The 20,332-nt window shown below is 40.5% G+C and overlaps 1 protein-coding gene across 1 annotated transcript in view; it reads right to left on the bottom strand.

Moving 5' to 3' along the window:
- Positions 1-20,332, bottom strand: part of GOLPH3 (golgi phosphoprotein 3) — a 38,404-nt gene that overhangs the window by 13,498 nt on the left and 4,574 nt on the right. Inside the window, exons 2-3 of the mRNA XM_004698088.2 lie at positions 11,355-11,486; positions 8,380-8,494 (exon numbers count right to left, since the gene is read on the bottom strand). Of these exons, the coding sequence (XP_004698145.2) occupies positions 8,380-8,494; positions 11,355-11,486 (247 nt within the window). The remainder of the gene's footprint in view (positions 1-8,379; positions 8,495-11,354; positions 11,487-20,332) is intronic.

The following is a 20,332-nucleotide window of genomic DNA, read 5'->3' as shown; positions in this document are numbered from 1 at the left end:
AGCTCTTGACCACTGCTGGCCACAAGGTTGGCAGTTCAAATCCACAAACTGTTCTGCAAGAGAAAGATGAGGTTCTCTACACCCATAAAGAGTCACAGTCTGGGATATGCACAGGAGTCATTCTACGTGTCCTAGTGGTTGCTGACTTAGGATTCACTTGATGGCAGTAAGTTTGGTTTGGGGTTTTTGAGTTTGTGCAGATTTACTCAAGGCTGTAGGTCCTTTGAGCTTGACTGCTGCTCCCATAAGCACTGACTGTAGAGCAGAGCAAGAGGAAATCCTTGACAAAGCCTTGTCTCCATTGATCATGATGTTACCTATTGGTCCAGTTGTGAGGATTTGGGTTTTCTTTGCATTGAATTGTAAACATACTGAAGGCCGAAATCCTTGATCTTCATCACCAAGTGCTTCTAGTCCTCCTCAATTTCAGCAAGGCTGTGCCAAATGCATATGGAAGGTTGATATTAAGCCTTCCTCCAACCCCGATGCCACATTCTTCTTCCTATAATCCAGCTTCTCTGATTATTTGCTCAGCATACAGATGAATAAGTATGGTGAGAAGATACGCACACAGCTTTCTTGATTTTAAACCTTGTTCTGTTCCTACAACTGCCTCTTAATCCATGTACAGGTTCTGCATGAGACCCATTCTTCTCAATAAGACCTATAATTTGCTATGATCCACACAGCTGAATGCCTTGCCACAGTCAATAAAACAAAAGCAAACATCTTTCTAGTATTTTCTGCTTAGAGCCAAGATCCATCTGACATCAGCAATGATATTCCTTGCTCCATGTCCTCTTTTGAATCTGGTCTGAACCTCTAGTAGCTCTGTCAAAGAACTGCTTCAAGTGTTGTTAGTTGATCTTCAGCAACGCCTTACCTGCATGTGAAGTCAATCATATTGATCTACAGTTTGAGCATTCTGCTGAGTCGCCTTCCTTTGGAAGGGGCACAAATACGGTAGTCTTCCAGTCAGCTGGCCAGGTTAAGTGCCCTCCAAATGTCCTGGCATAGACAAGTGAGGGAGTCGACTGCTTCATCACCTTGGTGAAACATTTCAATTGCTAGCACATCAATTCCTGGATGTCGGCCAACACCTATCTTCTGATCGTGTGCTAGGTGGGGAGCAAACGTTTCCTTGTCATAGTTGTCAGGTGCTGGGAGTGCCATTGGGTTGGCCCCACCTCATAGTGATCCTATGTACATAAAATCTAAACACTGCCTGGTCCTACGCCCTTCTTATAGCCACTACTATACTTGACCCCACTGCTGGGAGTCTGTGTCAACCCATTAGTGAGCGTAGTATCTTTTGTCAGGAACTGGCTCCTCTTGATGAGACAAATCTGCTACTCTCGCTGCTCGGGAGTAGTCTGGATGTACTTCTCCCAGGGAAGATTTGCTCATTCTTTTGGCATGGTGTGGATAGTCAACGGTCTTTGCTAACACCTTAATTCAGAGACATCAATTCTTCGTTGTTCTTCTTTATTCGCTGTCCTATTATCACATGCACATACAGTGAATGAAAATATCTTGGTTGGTCAGGGATGGCTTAGACCTCAAAGGACTAGCTTTACTTTTGATCACTTTAAAGAGGTCTTTTGAGGCAGCTGCACTCAATACACTATAACTGCTGCTCCTATTGACATTGATTATAGATCTTTAATTCTAAAAATTAAATGCTTTCCCCCTTCTTCCCACTCTGGACTCTCTGAAATGGAGGTCCATTGCTATGTCAGAAGCAAGCGATTATGGTGCTAGAGGCAATTTCTGGCATTTACAACGACCTAATCCTTTCAGGATACTGATTTTTTTTTTTTTTTAAAAAAGCTTGCTAATTATTAGCATTGTTTCAGCTAGCGAGGTTCTTATTCAAGTAAACATGTTTTACAAAATTCTAATTGTCTTTAAATGTTTTTGAGCAGAGCTTATACTTGTTAACAAAAAACCCAAAATGCACTCACTGCCATCGAGCGGATTCTAACTCAAAGCTACCTTATAAGACACAGTAGAATTGCCCTTGTTAACTTTCTGAGGTGGTAACTCTTTACAGGAATAGAAAATGCCATCTTCCTCCTGAAGAGCAGCTGGTCATTTTGAACTACTGACCATGCTGTTAGCAGAACAATGCAGTCTCTATTTTTATGCCTCGGTTCTAATAGCCATTGCAATAGCAACAGAGAACTCAGACAATAGTCATGATTAAAGGGTTAATGAAGTTAATAGTGCAAAATACTCAGAATCGAGTTGCTCATCAAGACATGTTATGAAAGTTCTTTCAGAGCTGCTAAATGATGTCCAAAAAGCTTACTCTCTAAACCTCAAACCGAAGGCATTGAGCTCAAGCTCTGTGGGTCAACCAACTGAATTCCCCAATTTAGTGCCATGAGGCACCCCACTCCACAAGCCATATCATGCCCCAAAGCACTCAGCTGTCCTTGCTGTGTGGGCTGAGAAGTCCACCATTCTGCCTCATGCTTAGCTCCTGCTCTGCTGCTGCTGTTCCTCTGATGTCACAGCTGTCTTTTGGACCAGGAGGTTCACTGTACAAGGATTCTGGGGTTCCAGAGGACATGGTCCACTTCTGGCTCTTGCTGGGAATGAGATTCCCCACGCCTGCTTCTCAGAGGGCATTTTATATGAAGCAGGATGGCATTCCAGCGAATCCTGTTTACAATTACTCAGATGAATCCTTACAGTATCTTCCCTCCCACCTTCTAGACAGATCCATTTAGGGAAAGATCGTTTGCTGGGAGTTACGGAGCCACATTAAAAATTCACTCTCCTTGCAGGTGCCTGCCATCGTTTAAGTACTCAATCAAGAGGGGATGGATGTTGCATTAGTCTGGGTTGACTAGAAAAACAAACCCAGGGACAATCATGTATGTACAAGAAAGAGATTTATATCAAAAAGTAATTGTATATTAAGAAAACCCAGCCCAGTCCAGAATGCCTTAAGTCCTATAATAGTCCATATATCTGATAGCAGACTATAAATTCCTCTCCAGACTCACGCAACACACGCAATGATGCCAAATGCAAGAAGATCATAGGCCAGCGGGTAGGTCTTGTGGATCCAGTGGCAGTGGAAGCATCTCAATGCTGGTGTGGGTTTACACTTGCCTCCCCCACTTCCAGGGTTCTGGTTCCGTCAGCATAGCTCCATGTGGCTTGTCAGCCAGCATGTCTTGTAGCAAGCGTATGTCCCGCCGCCAAAGAAGGTCATCAAGCTGTGACCTGATTGACAGTCTAGACTCCACCCCTTCACTCAAGTTGATAGATTATGTAACTGCCACAGATATACAACAGCAAACAGATTGAGAACCAAGTACAATCAACCTCAGTATACTGAGTACAACCAGATAGGCTACACTTTAAAAATGCTATTTATAGATAAATGTAGGAAGCATTGTGGCATAACCTATTCAAGGAAATTGCTGGTGTAAGATATGTGATTAAACCAAAGTCTTGGGTGTCAGTGGACTTTGAGATAACATTTCAAAAGCGTTTCAGAGCATCTGAAAACACTGGCACCAAGCCAGGTAGTTTCACCGCAGATAGTAACAGCAGGGAAGCTAGGGTAAAACCCACTACATTCCATAAAATGATTATTCTGTGATTTTTCTGTCAGAAAAGATAACTGTGACTTTGAGACACCCGTTCTTTAGCTGAATGAGACCTTCATTATGAATTCTGGCATGTACTGCCCACCAGAAGAGGCAACAGGTCAACACAGCCAGCACTAGGAGCATGGTCCACAATTGTCAAGGCCACAGGTTTCCTGAGAAGGCACAAGATGACCCACCAATGACACAAGAACACCATTAGGAGGTATCAGCACTTCCACGTTCATCTGGAGAAATCACATTTATTAAGTGACATTCTCAAAGTCTGCCAGGTGATTTACAAGCATAAATGGAAGCTGTACTGGGCGTTGCGATGTACAGTAGTGATGTATGCTAAGTGGATTTAGAAATGAGCTGGTTTTAACCAAAACAAATGCTCAACAAATAGGCAAATCTAAAAGAGGATCACCAGCAAAAGAAATTGCAAGCTGAAGCCAATTATCAGTGAAACAAGCACAGGGGAATGGACGGACACAGAATTAAAGTTTCTCTCACTCACTGAAATAAAAAGAAATACTGTCAGTAGATCAACAAGAGGTTAGTCAATGGATTTAAGAATTAAGAGACCTTAGGAGCAGATTAGTGATCTCTAGCAAGAAGAAAGAAGAATGAACTTTGCCATAAGTGTAAAGTCCCATAAATATCCAATTAACTAGGACTGGAGGATATATAAAAACACACAAATCTTACACTCGTTTACTGAACGAAGATCCTCCTCCTAATAAGACTGTTCATTTCAGAAATAATGCTTACTTTATTAGTTAACAAAATGACATCATGCTAATTATTAAACTCTGACAACATCTAAGTGGTTTTCAAACCATGTGTGTTAGAGGGTTCTCTAGAGAGATAAAACCAAATTGCTGATAATATATTTATTTATAAAGATAATTAGATATATAAAAAGAAATAAACTGTTAAAGCATATACAGTGAACCCTCGCCACTTCGCGCTTCGACGTCCACGGCTTCACTCTATCGCGGTTTTTGCGTAACAGCGCATGCTCTGTCATTACTGCCACTGATTGGCTCATACTGTACACTCTTGATGCCATAAATAATATAATAAATAATAAATGATAATTGTAACATCCAAAATGTTTTACTGTATTTTCCCTTTTTCGTTTAATAAACTGGGTAATATGAGTGTAATGGTGACTAAAGGGTGTTTTTTCATGTCCTCTATGCTCTAACTATGAAAATATTTGATTTACAAATAAGGAATCCTACTTCGCGGAATTTCATTTATCACGGTAGGGTCTAGAACCGATTAACCGCGATAAACGAGGGTTCACTGTACAGATAAATATATAATACAAGAAATGAACGGTTAAATTATAAAGCACTACAAATGGCTCAATTCAACTCACTCCCGTGAGAGAGTTGTGAGAGACTAGCAGTCCAGTCCTTCAAGTCTAGTCTGCTGCCAGATCTTCCTCTATTTATGGCTAGAGCTAGGCTATGTCAGCACAGCAGCCAACCACTAGGCAGCTGCCAGCCAGGTCACCGACCGCCAGTCTCCAGCTCCAGCGATGTCTTAAAGTGACCTCAACTACAGCGACACAGTCCACAGGCTAGGCGTCCCACAGGTAGTGTAGCCTTTAAATTGAGGCACAGAACAAGCAAGGCAGCCGCACACTAGTCCAATGATCAAAGAGCGAGAGACAAGAAAGGTGAGGCTTGCCAAGCCATTTATCTCTCTGCCCTTCAGTTAATCCCACTTGTGTTTATCGGCCAGGCTGACACAATAAACTATCTCACCATGACTCTCAATAGTAATATGCTTCAATATGAAAATGACAATAAATGTACTCAGAATACACACCAGGGGTAGAAATTGGTTGAAAAGTTGGTAGAAAAATGGGATTTAAAGTTAATGAAGTTTTCCATGACCTTTTTGAAGCCCCAGCTACACTTTATATATTAGCACAGTAGAAATGCAGAGCAAGATGGCTTTCTTGGGTCCCACAAGCTAGGAGCTCCCCTCGGGGAGATAAGAGGAATACACACTTAAATGGAAACAAATGGGCTAGTTGTGTTATCCACTGCCAGCCCATGATTTCAGTTCTAAGGCTACACTTTCCAACCTCCTTGAAACTCAGGGAGTCCACACAAGTTATTCTGACCAATGAAAGGTGAACCACTTGTCACTTCAGAACAAGAGCATTTGAGAGCCTGAGTGATGTGCTATGCTAAACTTCCCTTTATGCCAGTGCAGGGCAAGGCTCCAAAGAGAGGCAGCTCCATGTGCTGGGCAGTCAGATGAGGATGAGGAGGCGTAGGACTGACTGACAACCTGAGTGTGAGAAGTCACTGTTTGAAGTCACTGGGTTTGTTGAGTCTTTGTTACCACAGTTTTAACCCCATCGATCCTGACCAACAGCATCCATAAGGTAATTCTGACAATGATGATAACAGAACGCTAAGGAAGAGTATAATGTCTCATTATCTGCTCAGTCTTGTTAAAGATGATTTTAATCATTATTTTATTGTGGTAAAATATATATCATAAAAATTTACCACTTTTAAGTGACAATGCTTATATTTTCAACGCTGTGCAACTGTTCTGTATGTTTCTGTAAAGCTCTCAAATCCTGTGAGACGTTAAGTCACTACAATACTTTCAAAGTGCATAAGTATAATCATTCATAATATGGATTTAGGAATAGATATGTGCCACCTTGGTGAGATACTCTAACATTAACTAGGAATCATTAGAAGCCTGTAAGTCGTAAGGTTATTTAAACATTTCTAAACCAAGACAGAGAAGCATAAAAGCATGTGACAGATGTAGAAAATGTAACTTTTCATTTCCCTTTGACGTAGCATGCTGTTACACAACAAATACAACCTATTTCTAAATAACCTCCCTAATCTCATTCAGCAAAAAGGACATTACATACTAGTTTTTCAGGTCATACTGGCCCTAGTTTTGTGGAACCACGGTGACAAAAATCACAATAAGGTCCTACATGTCTGGCTCGCTCACTAAGAGAAGGAAGAGCTAGAAATGGGATTCTGCCCACCACTATTCACTGACCTTGCACCCTACAAGGGAGTTGTGCCAAATGGGAGCAGTGCTTATTCAGCCTAAAGATTAGGCCTCCAAACACTGAACTAACACTGTTATCATTATATTTGTTAATTCTAATTCTCTGGTTCTAAGTGAATGTTTAAAAGTTTTACTTTGATGGGTGGATAAGCAAATGTAGTGAAGCAAGCTGATGGAGCCCAGCTATCAAAAGATATAGCATCTGGGGTCTGAAAGGCTTGAAGGTAAACAAGTAGCCATCTAGCTCAGAAGCAACAAAGCCCACGTGGAAGAAACACCAGCCTGTGTGATCACAAGGTGTGGACGGGATCAGGTATCAGGCATCAGGCATCATCAGAACAAAAAAATCTTATCATTGTGAATGAGGGGGGTAGTGTGGGGTGGAGACCTAAAGCTCATCTGTAGGCAACTGGACATCCCCTTACAGAAGGGTCAAGGAGAGGAGATGAGCCAGTCAGGGTGCAGTGTATCAACGATGAAACATACAACTTTCCTCTAGTTCCTAAATGCTTCCTCCCCACTATCATGGTCCCAATTCTACCTTACAAATCTGGCTAGACCAGAGGATGTACACTAGTACAGATAGGAACTGGAAACACAGGGAATCCGGGGAGGATGATCCCTTCAGGATCAGTTGTGAGAGTGGTGATACCAGGAAGGTGGAGGGAGGGTGGGGTGGAAAGGGAGAACCGATTACAAGGATCTACATATAACCTCCTCCCTGGGGGACAGACAACAGAAAAATGGGTGAAGGGAGATGTCAGACAGTGCAAGATAAGACAAAATAATTTATAAATTATCTGGGATTCATGAGGGAGGGTGGATCGGGGATCGAGGGGAAAAATGAGGAGCTGATGCCGAGGGCTTGAGTGGAGAGCAAATGTTTTGAGAATGATGAGGGCAATGTATGTAAAAATGTGCTTTACACAATTGATGTGTCTGGATTGTGATTAGAATTGTCCGAGCCCCTAATAAAATGATTTTTTTTAAAGTTTTACTTTGAGTCTTGCCATAACTAAATGAGTTTATGCACCTCACAACTGAGTTTTTCTCTACTAATTTTCTAAGATAAAATCCTACCCACTAATAATTATCATTACCGATTTCAAAACCTTTTAATTTTCACCACCCCAAACTGAAACTCAACATGCAGTAAGCATAACTCTGCCCCTGATAACCACTAACCACTTTTGTTTTGATGTACCGTATTTGCCTCTCTCCCCCTGCTAACCACTAACCACTTTTGTTTCGATGTACTGTATTTGCCTATTCGGGATGTTTCATATACACAGAATCACATAGTTTATCTTTGATGTCTGACGTACTGCACTTTGGCATAATGTTTTCAAAGTTCTTCTGTGCCCGAGCATGCAGCAGAACTTCATCTGTAGAGACCACACTTGTTTAGTCATTCCTCTGTTGATGGACATCTTGAGTTGCTGCCACCTTTCGGCTACTGTGATGAACTCCACAGTGAACAATGGTGTATGGACGGGGTGGGGTGGGGTGGGGTGGGGGTGGTGTCGGAGAGGTAAACTTTAAAAATCATGACTTCTCCACTCAGTGACTAATAATTTTATAAGTTTCTTAAATCACTAAATAAGCTTCTGGCTATTTTGTATAGGTTCCTTTCCAAATGATTTTTGGCTTTTATAAAATGTTTAAAGAGAACTCCATTTTTAATTGATACACAGAACCTTACCGCTAAGTAATTCAATCCAGTTCTGCACCGTTTCTGGAGGCTGAGTCTCCTTAACATGCTTTAGAGCTTCATCAAGAAGAACATCCCCTGTCGGAGCATCTGACTTACAGATCACCTAAAACATAAGCAATAAAATTGAAACAACTCACTCAGTTTTCGGTCTTGATCTCATTCAATTAAAAGCAAAACAATTTTGCAACGAATCAATAATGCTTAAAGTGGTGGTATATGTTAATGCAGTGCCAAAGTCCACATTTAAAATTAACTTGATGCCGAAGAAATCCAGTATTTCAGCCTGATCAGTTTAATCATGAATAATGAGATGAAAAAGTAATAATTAGCCAATCAAAATGCTAGGATGGTTTATACTCACTGTTCAATGCTGAGCTTCGGGTACTGACACATAAATTGATGATGTGCGTATTAACTAGATCCCAAAACTCAAGCATATACAGAATTTAGTATGTGATAAAGGTGGCATTTCATATCATTGGGGCAACAAACTTTTAAATAAATTTTATTAAAACAACTACTTAATACATTGGGAGTAAATATGAAGAAACCTTGGTTCCTCTTAGTTTCTACCACAATCAAAGGTGGCATAAGTATACAATGAAACTGCACCACCAAAAGACTTGACTACATAAAATGTTTAACTATCATGTTTGAAGAAAAACTATTATTGGGATATAGAAAACATCTGAAGAATGGAGAAACCCAAAGGTGAGGAACAGGAGAAGAAAACGCTATTCTGCACGGTAAGCAAGTATTGAACTCCAGCCTTCGTTCATGTCACTGGCTAAGTAACACATTGCTCGTTCAATTTCTGTAATACCAAATTTGAATTGGCTAACTTACAACATCAGAGTTTAAAATTAAAACATTTTAAGTTCTGAGACGTGGGTGAGGGTTTACAGTGCATTCATACACATTTTGTTTCCTCATTGATTCCAAGCCCCCTGATGTTCTCCCATTTTCTCCTTTCAGCTCCACGTTTTCATTCCTCTTTCTTTCCTAACATCTGGACTTTGTTCTTGGGTAAATGCTGCCCTTTTGATCACAAGCAGTTGGTTATCTGAAGGTGTGCACACCTCATTAGAGTTACTCCTGGTCCTCTTGTTAGGCTGAGAAAAAGGGGGGTAGAAGGGGAATTCATGACCAGACTCAAAGGGTGGCCAAAGATGACAAGACATTTGAAGGGAAGCCTCCAACATCAGAAAGCACAAGGAAGAGAAATTTGGAACGCTCAACAGAGATAACATAGATAAAGCATATCTTTCCTACTCCCTTCCCTCTAGATATTTTTTAGTAGGCACCCGTGTCCATTTTTTAAATATCTTGGCTACAAAATAAATTATTGTAGCACATGTGAAAAATCCATGGAAATATCAAGGGAGTGTAATTGGTAAATTTAAAAGTATTACTTGTGTAAAAATTGGTTTAGGATGTTTTGCATGTTACATGAGTCACTCCACATGAAAGGCTGTAATCCTTGATCTTCACCAGCAAGTACAGTCTTCAGTATGGATTACAACTTAATGTAAAGAATATCAAAATCCTCAGAAGTGGGCCAATAGGTAACATTTCCTCTTGCTTGGATCCACAATCAATACTCATGGAAGTAGCAGTCAAGTGATCAAGACGTATTGCACTGGGTAAATCTGCTGTGCAAGACCTCCTCAGAGTATTGAAAAGCACGAAGTGTTACTTTGAGGACTAAGGTATGGCTAGCCCCAGCCATGATATTTTCAATTTCTTCATATGTATGTGAGAAGTTGGACAATAAGGAAGACAAAGAATTGATGCATTTGAACTGTAGGGCTAGAGAACATTGAAAATACCATGGACTGCTAAAAGGACAAACTGACCTGTCTTATACAGCCAAAGTGCTCCTTGGAGATGGGGACGGCAAGATTTTGTCTCACATTCTTTGGACATGTGGTCAGGAGACTAGTCCCTGGAGAAGGACATTGTTTGGCAGAGGGGCAATGAAAAGGAGGAAGGCCCTCAAGGAGATGAATCAATACCATGGCTGCAACACGGGCTCGAGCAGAGGAAAAAGTGTGAGGATGGCACTGGACCCAGCAGTCTTTTGTTCTGTTGTGCACACGGTGCTTATGGGTCAGAACCAACTCGACGGCACCTATCAACAACACCGTGAGTCATTGCAGCGAATTATCAACCCCAAAGGAGTAGTGAGAGCCAGCAGGTCAGAAGTGCGGGGGTTCAGGGAAGGGAAACTCCAGGAGAGAAAGTGTGGTGTGCACTCCCAAACTTGGGAGTCTCTGCCTCTTTGGGTAGTCAAAAGGACTACCTTTCAGCTTGTGGGAGGGCCAGAGAAAGAAGGCATGGGCAGCTGACCTCTGAACTGAACTAGAAGGAAAAACTGGGGACTTGTTCTAGCTTCTGAGCTGAAGACAAAAGTGGTGGGATTGATTCTGAGATTCCCACACAGTACAATACTATGTTAAGGGAAAAAACATTTGAAACATCATGCCCTAAGGATCAACTGCCAGTCTTGAATTTTAAGACTGAAGATGAACTTAACAATTCTAAGCATTAGTGAATAATAATGTCTATGAAATATCTATACTTGCCTTCACAATGAAGAAGGCAGAAATCAAAAACATTCATATGCAGCTAAAAGACAATGTCTCTTGGGGTGATTCTAAAAAGAACAACTCTTGTGCTTTAAAATATGCATGCCATTGATTCCAAAATGATAACTTTCAGAAACAAGCAAATGACCTTGGGAATCTTTTAAAATTTGCATTGGCCAGTGGTCCTCCCCTGCACTCCACTCTGCACCGTATGCAGACAAGCAGGAAGCACAGGTGCAAAAGGGTATGCAAGCTTGAGTCAATAAAGTCTGGATTTTAAAATCAGCTTCCTCTTCTCTGCCTGAAAGCGGTTAATACAAATCTTTTTTTCATTTTGAGGGGTGCGGTCCTATAAAGGCGGATCTCTCCTCTTACCTTTCTTGTTAACAGACTTTTCCGTCTCATTCCACACGCCTCTAGTTGTAACCTTCCTCTCAAGGCTAATTCAATTAACATACAGCCTCGTAATCCAGATGATATACAGTCGTTCCAAAATGATGTGTAACCCTATTTTAAAGAGAAACAGGAGCTCATTTACCTTGAATTCAGAGTAAAGAATACAAACATCATTAGCCACATTTTTTTGGTCTGACTCTGATGGTTTCCCACAGCTATAATTTTAAGTAAAACACTGATAAAAAATAACACTAATTTTCACTGGCTCATTGTCTTCTTGTACACAAGAACTCTAGAGGTCAGAGATTTAGAAATGTACCAGAATTCAATCTTTATTCAGGTCTAAGTTTATTAGATTGTAAGGACTGGGGAGTACTCCCAAAACCTAGGTTATAGTAGTAAGGAAAAGCAATCTCCCCCAATTTGGTCTCATAGATAATTAGGCCATCACTCATTCATTGCTGTTTAATATAAAAACACATGGTTAATCCTAGAGGAAAATATTAGACAAACAAGCGTATCCATAAACAGAAAATAAGGACCACTTTATGCCTAAAGTTTTAAGTAACAAACACAAAAGATGAGGTAGAACCAGACAAAGAGAGAGCTCTAGCAAGGACAGATGGAATAAGGTTGACAGACAATTAGGGACCTGGAAATACTGATGGCAACCAGGCAATACTAGATGAAGGCAGGGTACTCTTCTCCAAGTTACAAAGGCACTAACGTTGCCTGCAGTGTTACTGGCTATCAATTTACAGTGCCTAGCTCTCCAGAGAAAGCAGAAGTGTAGAACTGGTTAAGACTCAGAACAGTGTCACAGACAATCTTGGTAGGAGGGAGAGAAAGCCATTCAATCTTCAGAAGAATGGAAGGCCCCGGATAAGGGAGGTGTGGACCCTGCACTAGCTAAGTGTGGCCGGCCTGTTGCAGGTGATGGCTGACCATCACCAATGACTCCGGGGTGGCTCCTGAGAATCATGGCGGCGGTAGGAAAACGAGACTTGAGATTCATGAAGCCAAAGGGGACAAACAGGAAGATCTGTTTAAAGAGTCCCGTTTAAAAGTGCAGGATGGGGGTGGGGGTGGCACACATTGACTGAATTTGAGGGAATCGTTTAAAAACCCTTTAAAAGGTAGTCAGTGGTAGAAAAGGGGGGTTGTGAAAAAATTAAGATGGCCAGATTAAGCAAAGCAGTTGAAAAGACCAATTTATAATGGTGAGAAAAGTGCTGCAGACCCCGACTGGCATGGAGAAGAGGAGGAGCTCACCAAAACATGACGGTATGGATGCTGGGTTATGGACAGCATTACAGATCATGGGAACTCTAGAACATTGAACTGTGCTCCTGCAATCATGAGACAGTCCCTCAAACTCAGAAACAAAGTTGCAATGGTTCAAAATCATCAAAGGTGTGCACCAGGGTTATATCCTTCCATTTCATTGTCTGTAAGCTGAGCAAATTATCCCAGATACTCAATTATGTGAAACAGAACATGGCATTGGCATTAGCGGAAGACTCATTAAGGACCCAGAGTCCTGCTGATGACACAAATGTGATTGCTGAAAATGGCGATTCGAAGCACTTACTGATGAAGGTAGAAGACAAAAGTCTTCAGAATGGATTCTACTTGAGCAAGAAGAAAGCAAAAATCCCAATGCGCAAAATAACGAACCGTGGAGAAATTGCAGCTGTCGGGGAGTTCATTTTATTCCGATCAATAATCAGCACCCATGGATGCGAATCAAGAAATCAAACAACATATTGCATTAGGCAAATCTGCTGCAAAAAAAACCCAAAAAATCTTTAAACCACTAACAAGCAAAAATGTCATCACTCTGAGGACACAGGTCCACCCAACCTAAGCTATGGTATTTTCAAGAGGCATTTCCAGAAGCATGCAAAAGCCAGACCATGGAAAAGGAAGCATCCAAACTGAGGGGTAATGTCGAAAAATATGGAGTGTACCAGGGACTGCAAGGAGAATGTACATATCAACCTTGGAGGAAGATTAGCCAGGATGGATGCTCCTGAGAATTGAGGATGGTTGGGCCAATTGCCGTAGAAGGGCACCGTGCTTGGTAAAGCAGAAGGTCAGAAAAAAAAGAAAACCCTCAACCAAATGGCTTGACACAATGGCTACAACAATGAACTCCCAACACAGCAACCAATCTGAGGATGGCCCAGGGCCAAGCAACGTTTCATTTTGTTACAGTTATAGTCACTACAAACAAGTCTAGGGTGACACTGGGACCTAACAATAGCTCCCTGGCTTGTGTATCCATGACAATTAAATTCCTAGGAAACTTAATAAGGGGTTCCACATGAAGCTAAAGAAGGCTGGCTTCAGCTAGCTTTGACATAATGGTGGGAGCGCCTAGGCAAACCTTCAGGAACTATCAACAATATGGTGCCTCTCAGTGAAGCATGCTATGAATAGACAGGACCATGCCCTTTCTCCGCGGCCTAAAGATCCCAGCTCAACAGAACTTGGAAGTTTACGCTGGCTAGCAGCGGGCTAAATACTTGACCTCACCTTCTTCTGGAGTACCCAAACCCCAGAATTGTTAACCAAAAGCTTTTGTTATTTAAGAAGGAACTCAAAATGCTGGCCACCACAGTGAGATATAATAAAAATATATTGTATAAATATCATAAGAGGAATACAACCAGAAAGTGTCTTAAGATTTTTCTTCATGTTTTCTAAAAACATTTTCAACTTGGAAAAATCTATTCTTTGGACCTCTGGTTAGGAAATAAGGTACAAGAGAATAAATTTACATATATATTGATCTTCACACATCATGTATCCAAGTAAATGAATAGAAACAATCTAAAAGTCATCAAACCAGAAACAGTCAAATAAATTCAGCATTTCTCAAACTTACAATGATCTTGGATACTTTTATTTACACAATACCTTTAATAGCCTACAGAATATTATACTTCTTTGGCAGTCATTTTTTAAAATCCTGGTGTAGAAGCTTATATCAAAATACGAAAAGCATACCACTCAATCACATGTGTGTATGTATGATTCTTATGTATATAATGGTTCTCTTTAAAAAGTGGATTAACAGGAACATGTAACAACAGTAATGTTTAGTTTTTCTTTTCCTTATGTTTTTCTTACGTACTAGAAAGAAACCACAAGAGGTAGATTTCCTAGAGAAAAAAAGAGTACAGTGATTCAGATATATAAGGTTAAAATTAGGAAAGGAGCAGTAATACAATAAAGAAAGGCAAATTACTACCCCCAGAAAACAAAAGTCAAACCCCCACTGTCAGTACGTCCACAGGGAGCTGCCAGGTGTTGGGCAGTAGTTCAAACCACCATTGCTCTATGGGAGAAAGATGGCGCTGCCATAGAGACCCTAGGCGCAGAACAGAACTGCCCCATGTGTCCCCAGGCTGTGGTCTCTAAGAGAGCGGGTTGTGGCATCTTTCCCTCCACAGAGCCTACCTGGGTTCCAAACGCTAACTCTGGGTCAGCAGTCAACTACGGAACCACTGGAAGACCTAGAGTTAAAAAGTCAACAAGGAAGAGCACGCTGACCACACCTCAAGCTGAGAGAACTGACAGTGAAGGCCCTGAGTTGCATTACTGAAGAGTTCTATAGGCAAAACACTGAATAACGGAGAGAGAATCAAAAGAAGATAGAGGGAATATATAGGCCCTGCCCCCAAAAGAAATGATCGACCATCATCATTTAAGAGGTATCATACAATCAAAACTGGTGGTACTTGTTATTAGTTAAGGTTTATTGTGCCAAGCTAGCAGATGAACAAATGTGGAATTCATTGAAGGGCAGTTTAATTGAAAGGGGAAGAGAAAAATGGCTCAGTAAGCCTTGCCTTTCTGGTCTCTTCTCTGATGGTTGAACCAGTGTTCAGCTGCCTTAACTAGTTCTCTGCCTCAACCAGCAAGGCTCACTTTCTGTGGGACATCCCTGAGGAGAAGCCACATGGACCTACCCCAATGCAGCCCTGGGTGCTGAAGAAGTCATGTGGAGACCCCTGCCAGTGCTGAGATGCTTACATACTCACCGACTGGCTTTCCTCCTGCAGTCGGCGTCATTGAGTGTATTTTGTGAGTTTGAGGAGGACTTTGTACATCAGTGTCAGACACATGGGCTTGAACTAGACTGGGTTGGGATGCTTTCTTAATGTACACTTAACCCTTTATATAAAACTCTCTCTCATACATATATGAGTCTCTGCGGATTGTTTTCTCTAGTCTACCTAGACTAACTCAGTACTGAAGGAAAATAAGACTTCAGGAATTGATAGAATACCAACTGAAAAGTTTCAACAAGCTGATGCAGCGCTGGAAGCACTCACTCTTCTTTGGCAAGAAAGTTGGAAGATTTGGCCAATCAACTAGAAAAGCTCCATATCTGTGCCCATTCAAAAGAAAGGTGACCACACAGAGTGGAAATTATTGAATACCATTAATATCAACATGCAAGTAAGATTTTGCTGCATGGAAGTGAAACACAGTTGCAGCAGTACGTCCACAGGGAGCTGCCAGGTGTTGGACAGTAGTTCAAACCACCATTGCTCTATGGGAGAAAGACGGCGCTCTGCTCCCGTACAGATTTAGTCTTGGAGAGCACACACAGGGATCAACTGGATGGCAGAGTGTTGGGTTTTCAGTTTTAGTTAGTAAATAAAAGGGGGCTTCAAAAAGTTATTGGAAAACAACTGATAAAAATCAGAAATTTCAAGAATAGAAACTTTTATTACTGAAGCCCCTCAGATATGGATAGGGTACACTGAACGATTTTCACACTTTACTGTCCATGTTTGTTTTCATACAAAATATTTCAAAATGAGACCACGGAAATACAGCATGGTATTTCCAAATAAACTTTCCCAACAAAGGAAAATCCCAGAGGCTGTACTGATAATGTCATTCTTACCTCAAATACCCTAGAGGTAGTCCCCAACTTATTCTAATTATGACAAACTTCATTTAACCGTCTGGTTTTTTGTTTTGTTTCTGGCTTGCTTCTTACATCTTATTGTTAGTACATCTTTCTGGAAAGAAGTTACAGGAAAACATACGCAGGGGAAATAGAAGAGCGCTTACTGGTGCTTACATTTGATCATAACATGATGGGATTATGGCCCAAAAACGCTGAATTTAGATGGAACTTGCTACCACCAAAGATTTCTGGTGGCATAGTGGGTTACAACTTGAGCTGCTAACCACAAGGTCAGCAGTTCAAATCCACCATGGGAGAAAAGTGTGACTTTTCAGTTCCTGTAAAATCTTACGGCTTCAAAAACCCAGAGGCAGTTCTACTCAGCCCTACGGGGTCAGTATGAGTTGGAATTAATTTGATGACCATGAGTTGATTATGAAACTTTCTTGTTTTGTTTTGCTACAATTGTTGTGCACTGCTTATAGATCAAAAGGAAGGGAAATTGAAAGATCAGAACTCAATGGATTTTGAAAAGAAATGGTGAAGAAAAATGAGGAAAAGGAGCAAAATTCTGTTTAAAAAAGAGTTTACAATTTAAGGATTAGCTGAAGTTTTTTCTAAACCACATCAGGAGCTTCAGTAGTTTGAAAACATGGACCCCAACACTGGTTGCTTTGTTAAAGTTGATAAGCCAATTCGGGAATCAGTGAGATGCTATTGCAAAATGAACGAAGCAAAAAGTCCATACAGGCAATTCCCACTAATCTGACTAGAAATGTCATCCCATTCCCAGGGATAATTCAGATGATCCAGACCTTCCACAAGTGGATTATTCCTGCAGTTGACAAAATGTCAGTTGAATCCAAATCTGCTACATCTTGGGAGTAAATTTTATGTTTTGTACAATTTTATATGACTTCATTAAAATCTATCTATAAGTTTATATGTAATGTTTCCAAGCCCTAAAGACAAATAAAGATCAAGATTTACAGATACCTATAAAACAAAGCAATAATAATGAAAACTAAAAAAAGTGACATATTAGACTATATCAGAACCAACTGAGGATAAGAGTCACCAAAATGGCTCTTTGTCATAAATTGGGGACTACCTATATTTTGAAAATGTATCTCTAGCCACAGATCCTAGCCCCACCCCAAAAGATCCTATCACAACTAACTGGACCAAGAACAGATGCTTGCAATGCATAGGCTATAAGCAAACCAAGGTCTTCTTGGGATCTGAGCTCAGTCTAGGAGGCATGGGCATAGCAGTGGTAACTGGTTATGCAGACTCAGAAGCAACTAGCTGTTTTGTATAAATGTAAGCAAAGAACTAAGAGAAACAGAAAGCAGCTGAGAGATGGAGAGTAGAAATGAAAGAATATGTTACGCAAGACAGAGTAAGATATACAGAGAAAACAGTAGCTTTGCCATGCAGTTGAGTAGGGTGTGCTCCTGAACTTTATTTTCCTGAGGTCCCTTCTGTCCTTGATGTAGTGTGAGGAGAGCTATGAACAATAACCTCTACGGAGTTAATGCCCAAAGGAATGTAAGGCACACATCACCTAACACCCATTCAGATCACGCTTTAGTGTATCTGAAAGTGCTTAATGCTTTTATGCACAAAAGGTACAGATATACTACACACTAAGACAATCATGTGACTGTCAGGTCAGCCATTTGAAAGCACCAGTTGCTCAGCAGGAAAAAGAGCATTCTACAACCATGAAGAGTTGCAGTCTTGGGGGAGGGTGGGAGAGGGAGGGGAAAATGAGGAACTGATACCAAGGGCTCAAGAAGAAAATGTTTTGAAAAGGATGATGGCAACATATATATGCACAAATGCGTTTGGCACAATGGAGGTATGGATTGTTACAAGAGTTGTAAAAGCTCCCAATAAAATCATTGTAAAACATTTTTTTAAAAAGAGTTGCAGTCTTGGAAACTCACAGGAGTTCTATCCTGTCCTCTAGGGCTGGCTGGTAAGAATCAACATCAACTCAATGGCAGTAAACGTGGTTTATCTGTTTACTAGCCTGACGTAAGAATAATTCAACGTAAAGACTAATTTAGAAATGGAACTGGTTTGTAATCTGTAGACTGACTGTATAAATTATAGTATTCACACAACCCCCAAATCCCATAATGTCCCATCTCACAGAATGCATACTTAAAGGATGCACGACTGTGTTTAATTAAATCAACAGCATCTGACAAAGGTCTTTTTTATTTGAAAATAGAAAGAGTAGCAAACAGACTCATCATAGACCAAGAAATATTATGCATAGCTAAGAAATTCAAATCTGCATGTCCTTAACCTTTAGTTGCTATTAGAAAACTGGTGTGATTATGACATGAGAGCAGATGCTTACTAGGAACCAATGGCACTTTCAATCAATACATCTAATGACTGTATCAGAGAGCAAATTGGGACTTATTAATCAAACACCACTTAAGATGTAAGTGGCACATTTCAATTTGTCTCATGTAATTAAAAGTAAATGACATTCTGATACCTCTAACCTTACAAAAATAGAAAACATACACACTCTAAGGCATGTTAAAAAGCATTCAGACATCAGACAAATCCAAACTAAGGGACATTCTACCAAAGAATCAGCTTGCATCTCCCCCAAATGTAATCATTTACATATGAAAAACATATGAGAATGACACTTAAGTCATTTTATTAGGTCAGAAATACTTTAGTCCTCAAAGCAACACTTTTGCTCTTTAACACTTTAAAGAGGTCTTATGCAGATTTGTGCATTGCCAGCCATCCTTTGATTTCTTGATTGCTGTCTCCGTGGACCCAAGCAAAATGAAATTTCTTAACCACGACAATCTTTCCTCTGTCCTTGTGATACTGTCTACTGGTCCAGTTGTGAGGACTTTTGTTTTCTTGATGCTGAGCTGCAATGTATGGGCTGCAGTCTTTGGAGTTTCATCAAGAAGTGCTTCAAGTCCTCTTGGCTTTCCTTTCAGCAAGCAAGGTCATGTTATCTGTATATCTTGATGCCCCATTCTTCATATAGCCTAGCCTTTCAGATTAATTCAGCATACGATTTGAATAAATGCTGGGAGAATACAACCCTAATGTGGTTTGATTTCAATCTTTCTAATATTCTCCGCCTTCAGCCAAGATCCATCTAACATCAGCAATAATATTCCTCATTCTACATCCTTATCTGAATCCTGCTTGAATTTCTGGCATGTCTATCTGTAAGTATATGTATAAGCACGTTCATGTGTGCTGTCTGCACAAGAGTAAAAGGGTATTGCTACAAAATCATAAAAACCATCATTAAACAAAAATTGTCAAAAGAGGATCTCAATATATCCTCCATCTAGGTCTACACACTTCTGAAGACGGTGTTCTATTTCTCTAACTCAGCGGTTCCTAACGTGCGGGTCTCAACCCCTTTGGGGGTCGAATGATTCATAACAGTAGCAAAATAACAGTATGTGGATATGAGTTAGCCCGTTAATAGCAGGATTCAAAGTTCAACACCACCAGCTGCTCTTTGGGAGAAAGACACAGCTTTCTACTCCATGAGAGTTACAATCTCAGAAACCCACAGAAGCAGTTCTATTTTGTCCTATAAGATCATGAGCCGGCATCGACTTGATGGCAAAGAGGATTTTTTGAGTTTTGGATAGTGATATGGAACAATGGTAAGATCTCATGTGTAAAAGACAAGGTGCGAAGCAGGTTATTTATCATATATTATCTTTTATATAAGGAGGGAAAATAATAGAAAGGTAAACCACAATTTAATTTTTTTTTTCTTTCTAAATTACCAAGAGGGGAAGGTAGAAAGGAGGCTGACAGGACAAAGATGAAGTCAGACTTCAGAACATACCTTGTAATTCCATTATGCATATTCAAAAAGGTTCCTTGCATTATTTTTTAATCATTTTATTGGGGGCTCATACAACTCTTACCACAATCCATAATACATCAATTGTATAAAGCACATTTGTACATTTGTTGCCATCATCATTCTCAAAACATTTGCTCTCCA

The sequence above is a fragment of the Echinops telfairi genome, unplaced genomic scaffold (genome assembly GCF_000313985.2).
Source record: "Echinops telfairi isolate 266 unplaced genomic scaffold, ASM31398v2 ScPeMD7_7469;HRSCAF=8507_1, whole genome shotgun sequence".
In the NCBI taxonomy this organism is placed as follows: Eukaryota; Metazoa; Chordata; class Mammalia; order Afrosoricida; family Tenrecidae; genus Echinops; species Echinops telfairi.
The sequence above is the reverse complement of the archived record's forward strand: the minus strand, read 5'-3'. Positions and strand labels throughout refer to the sequence as shown.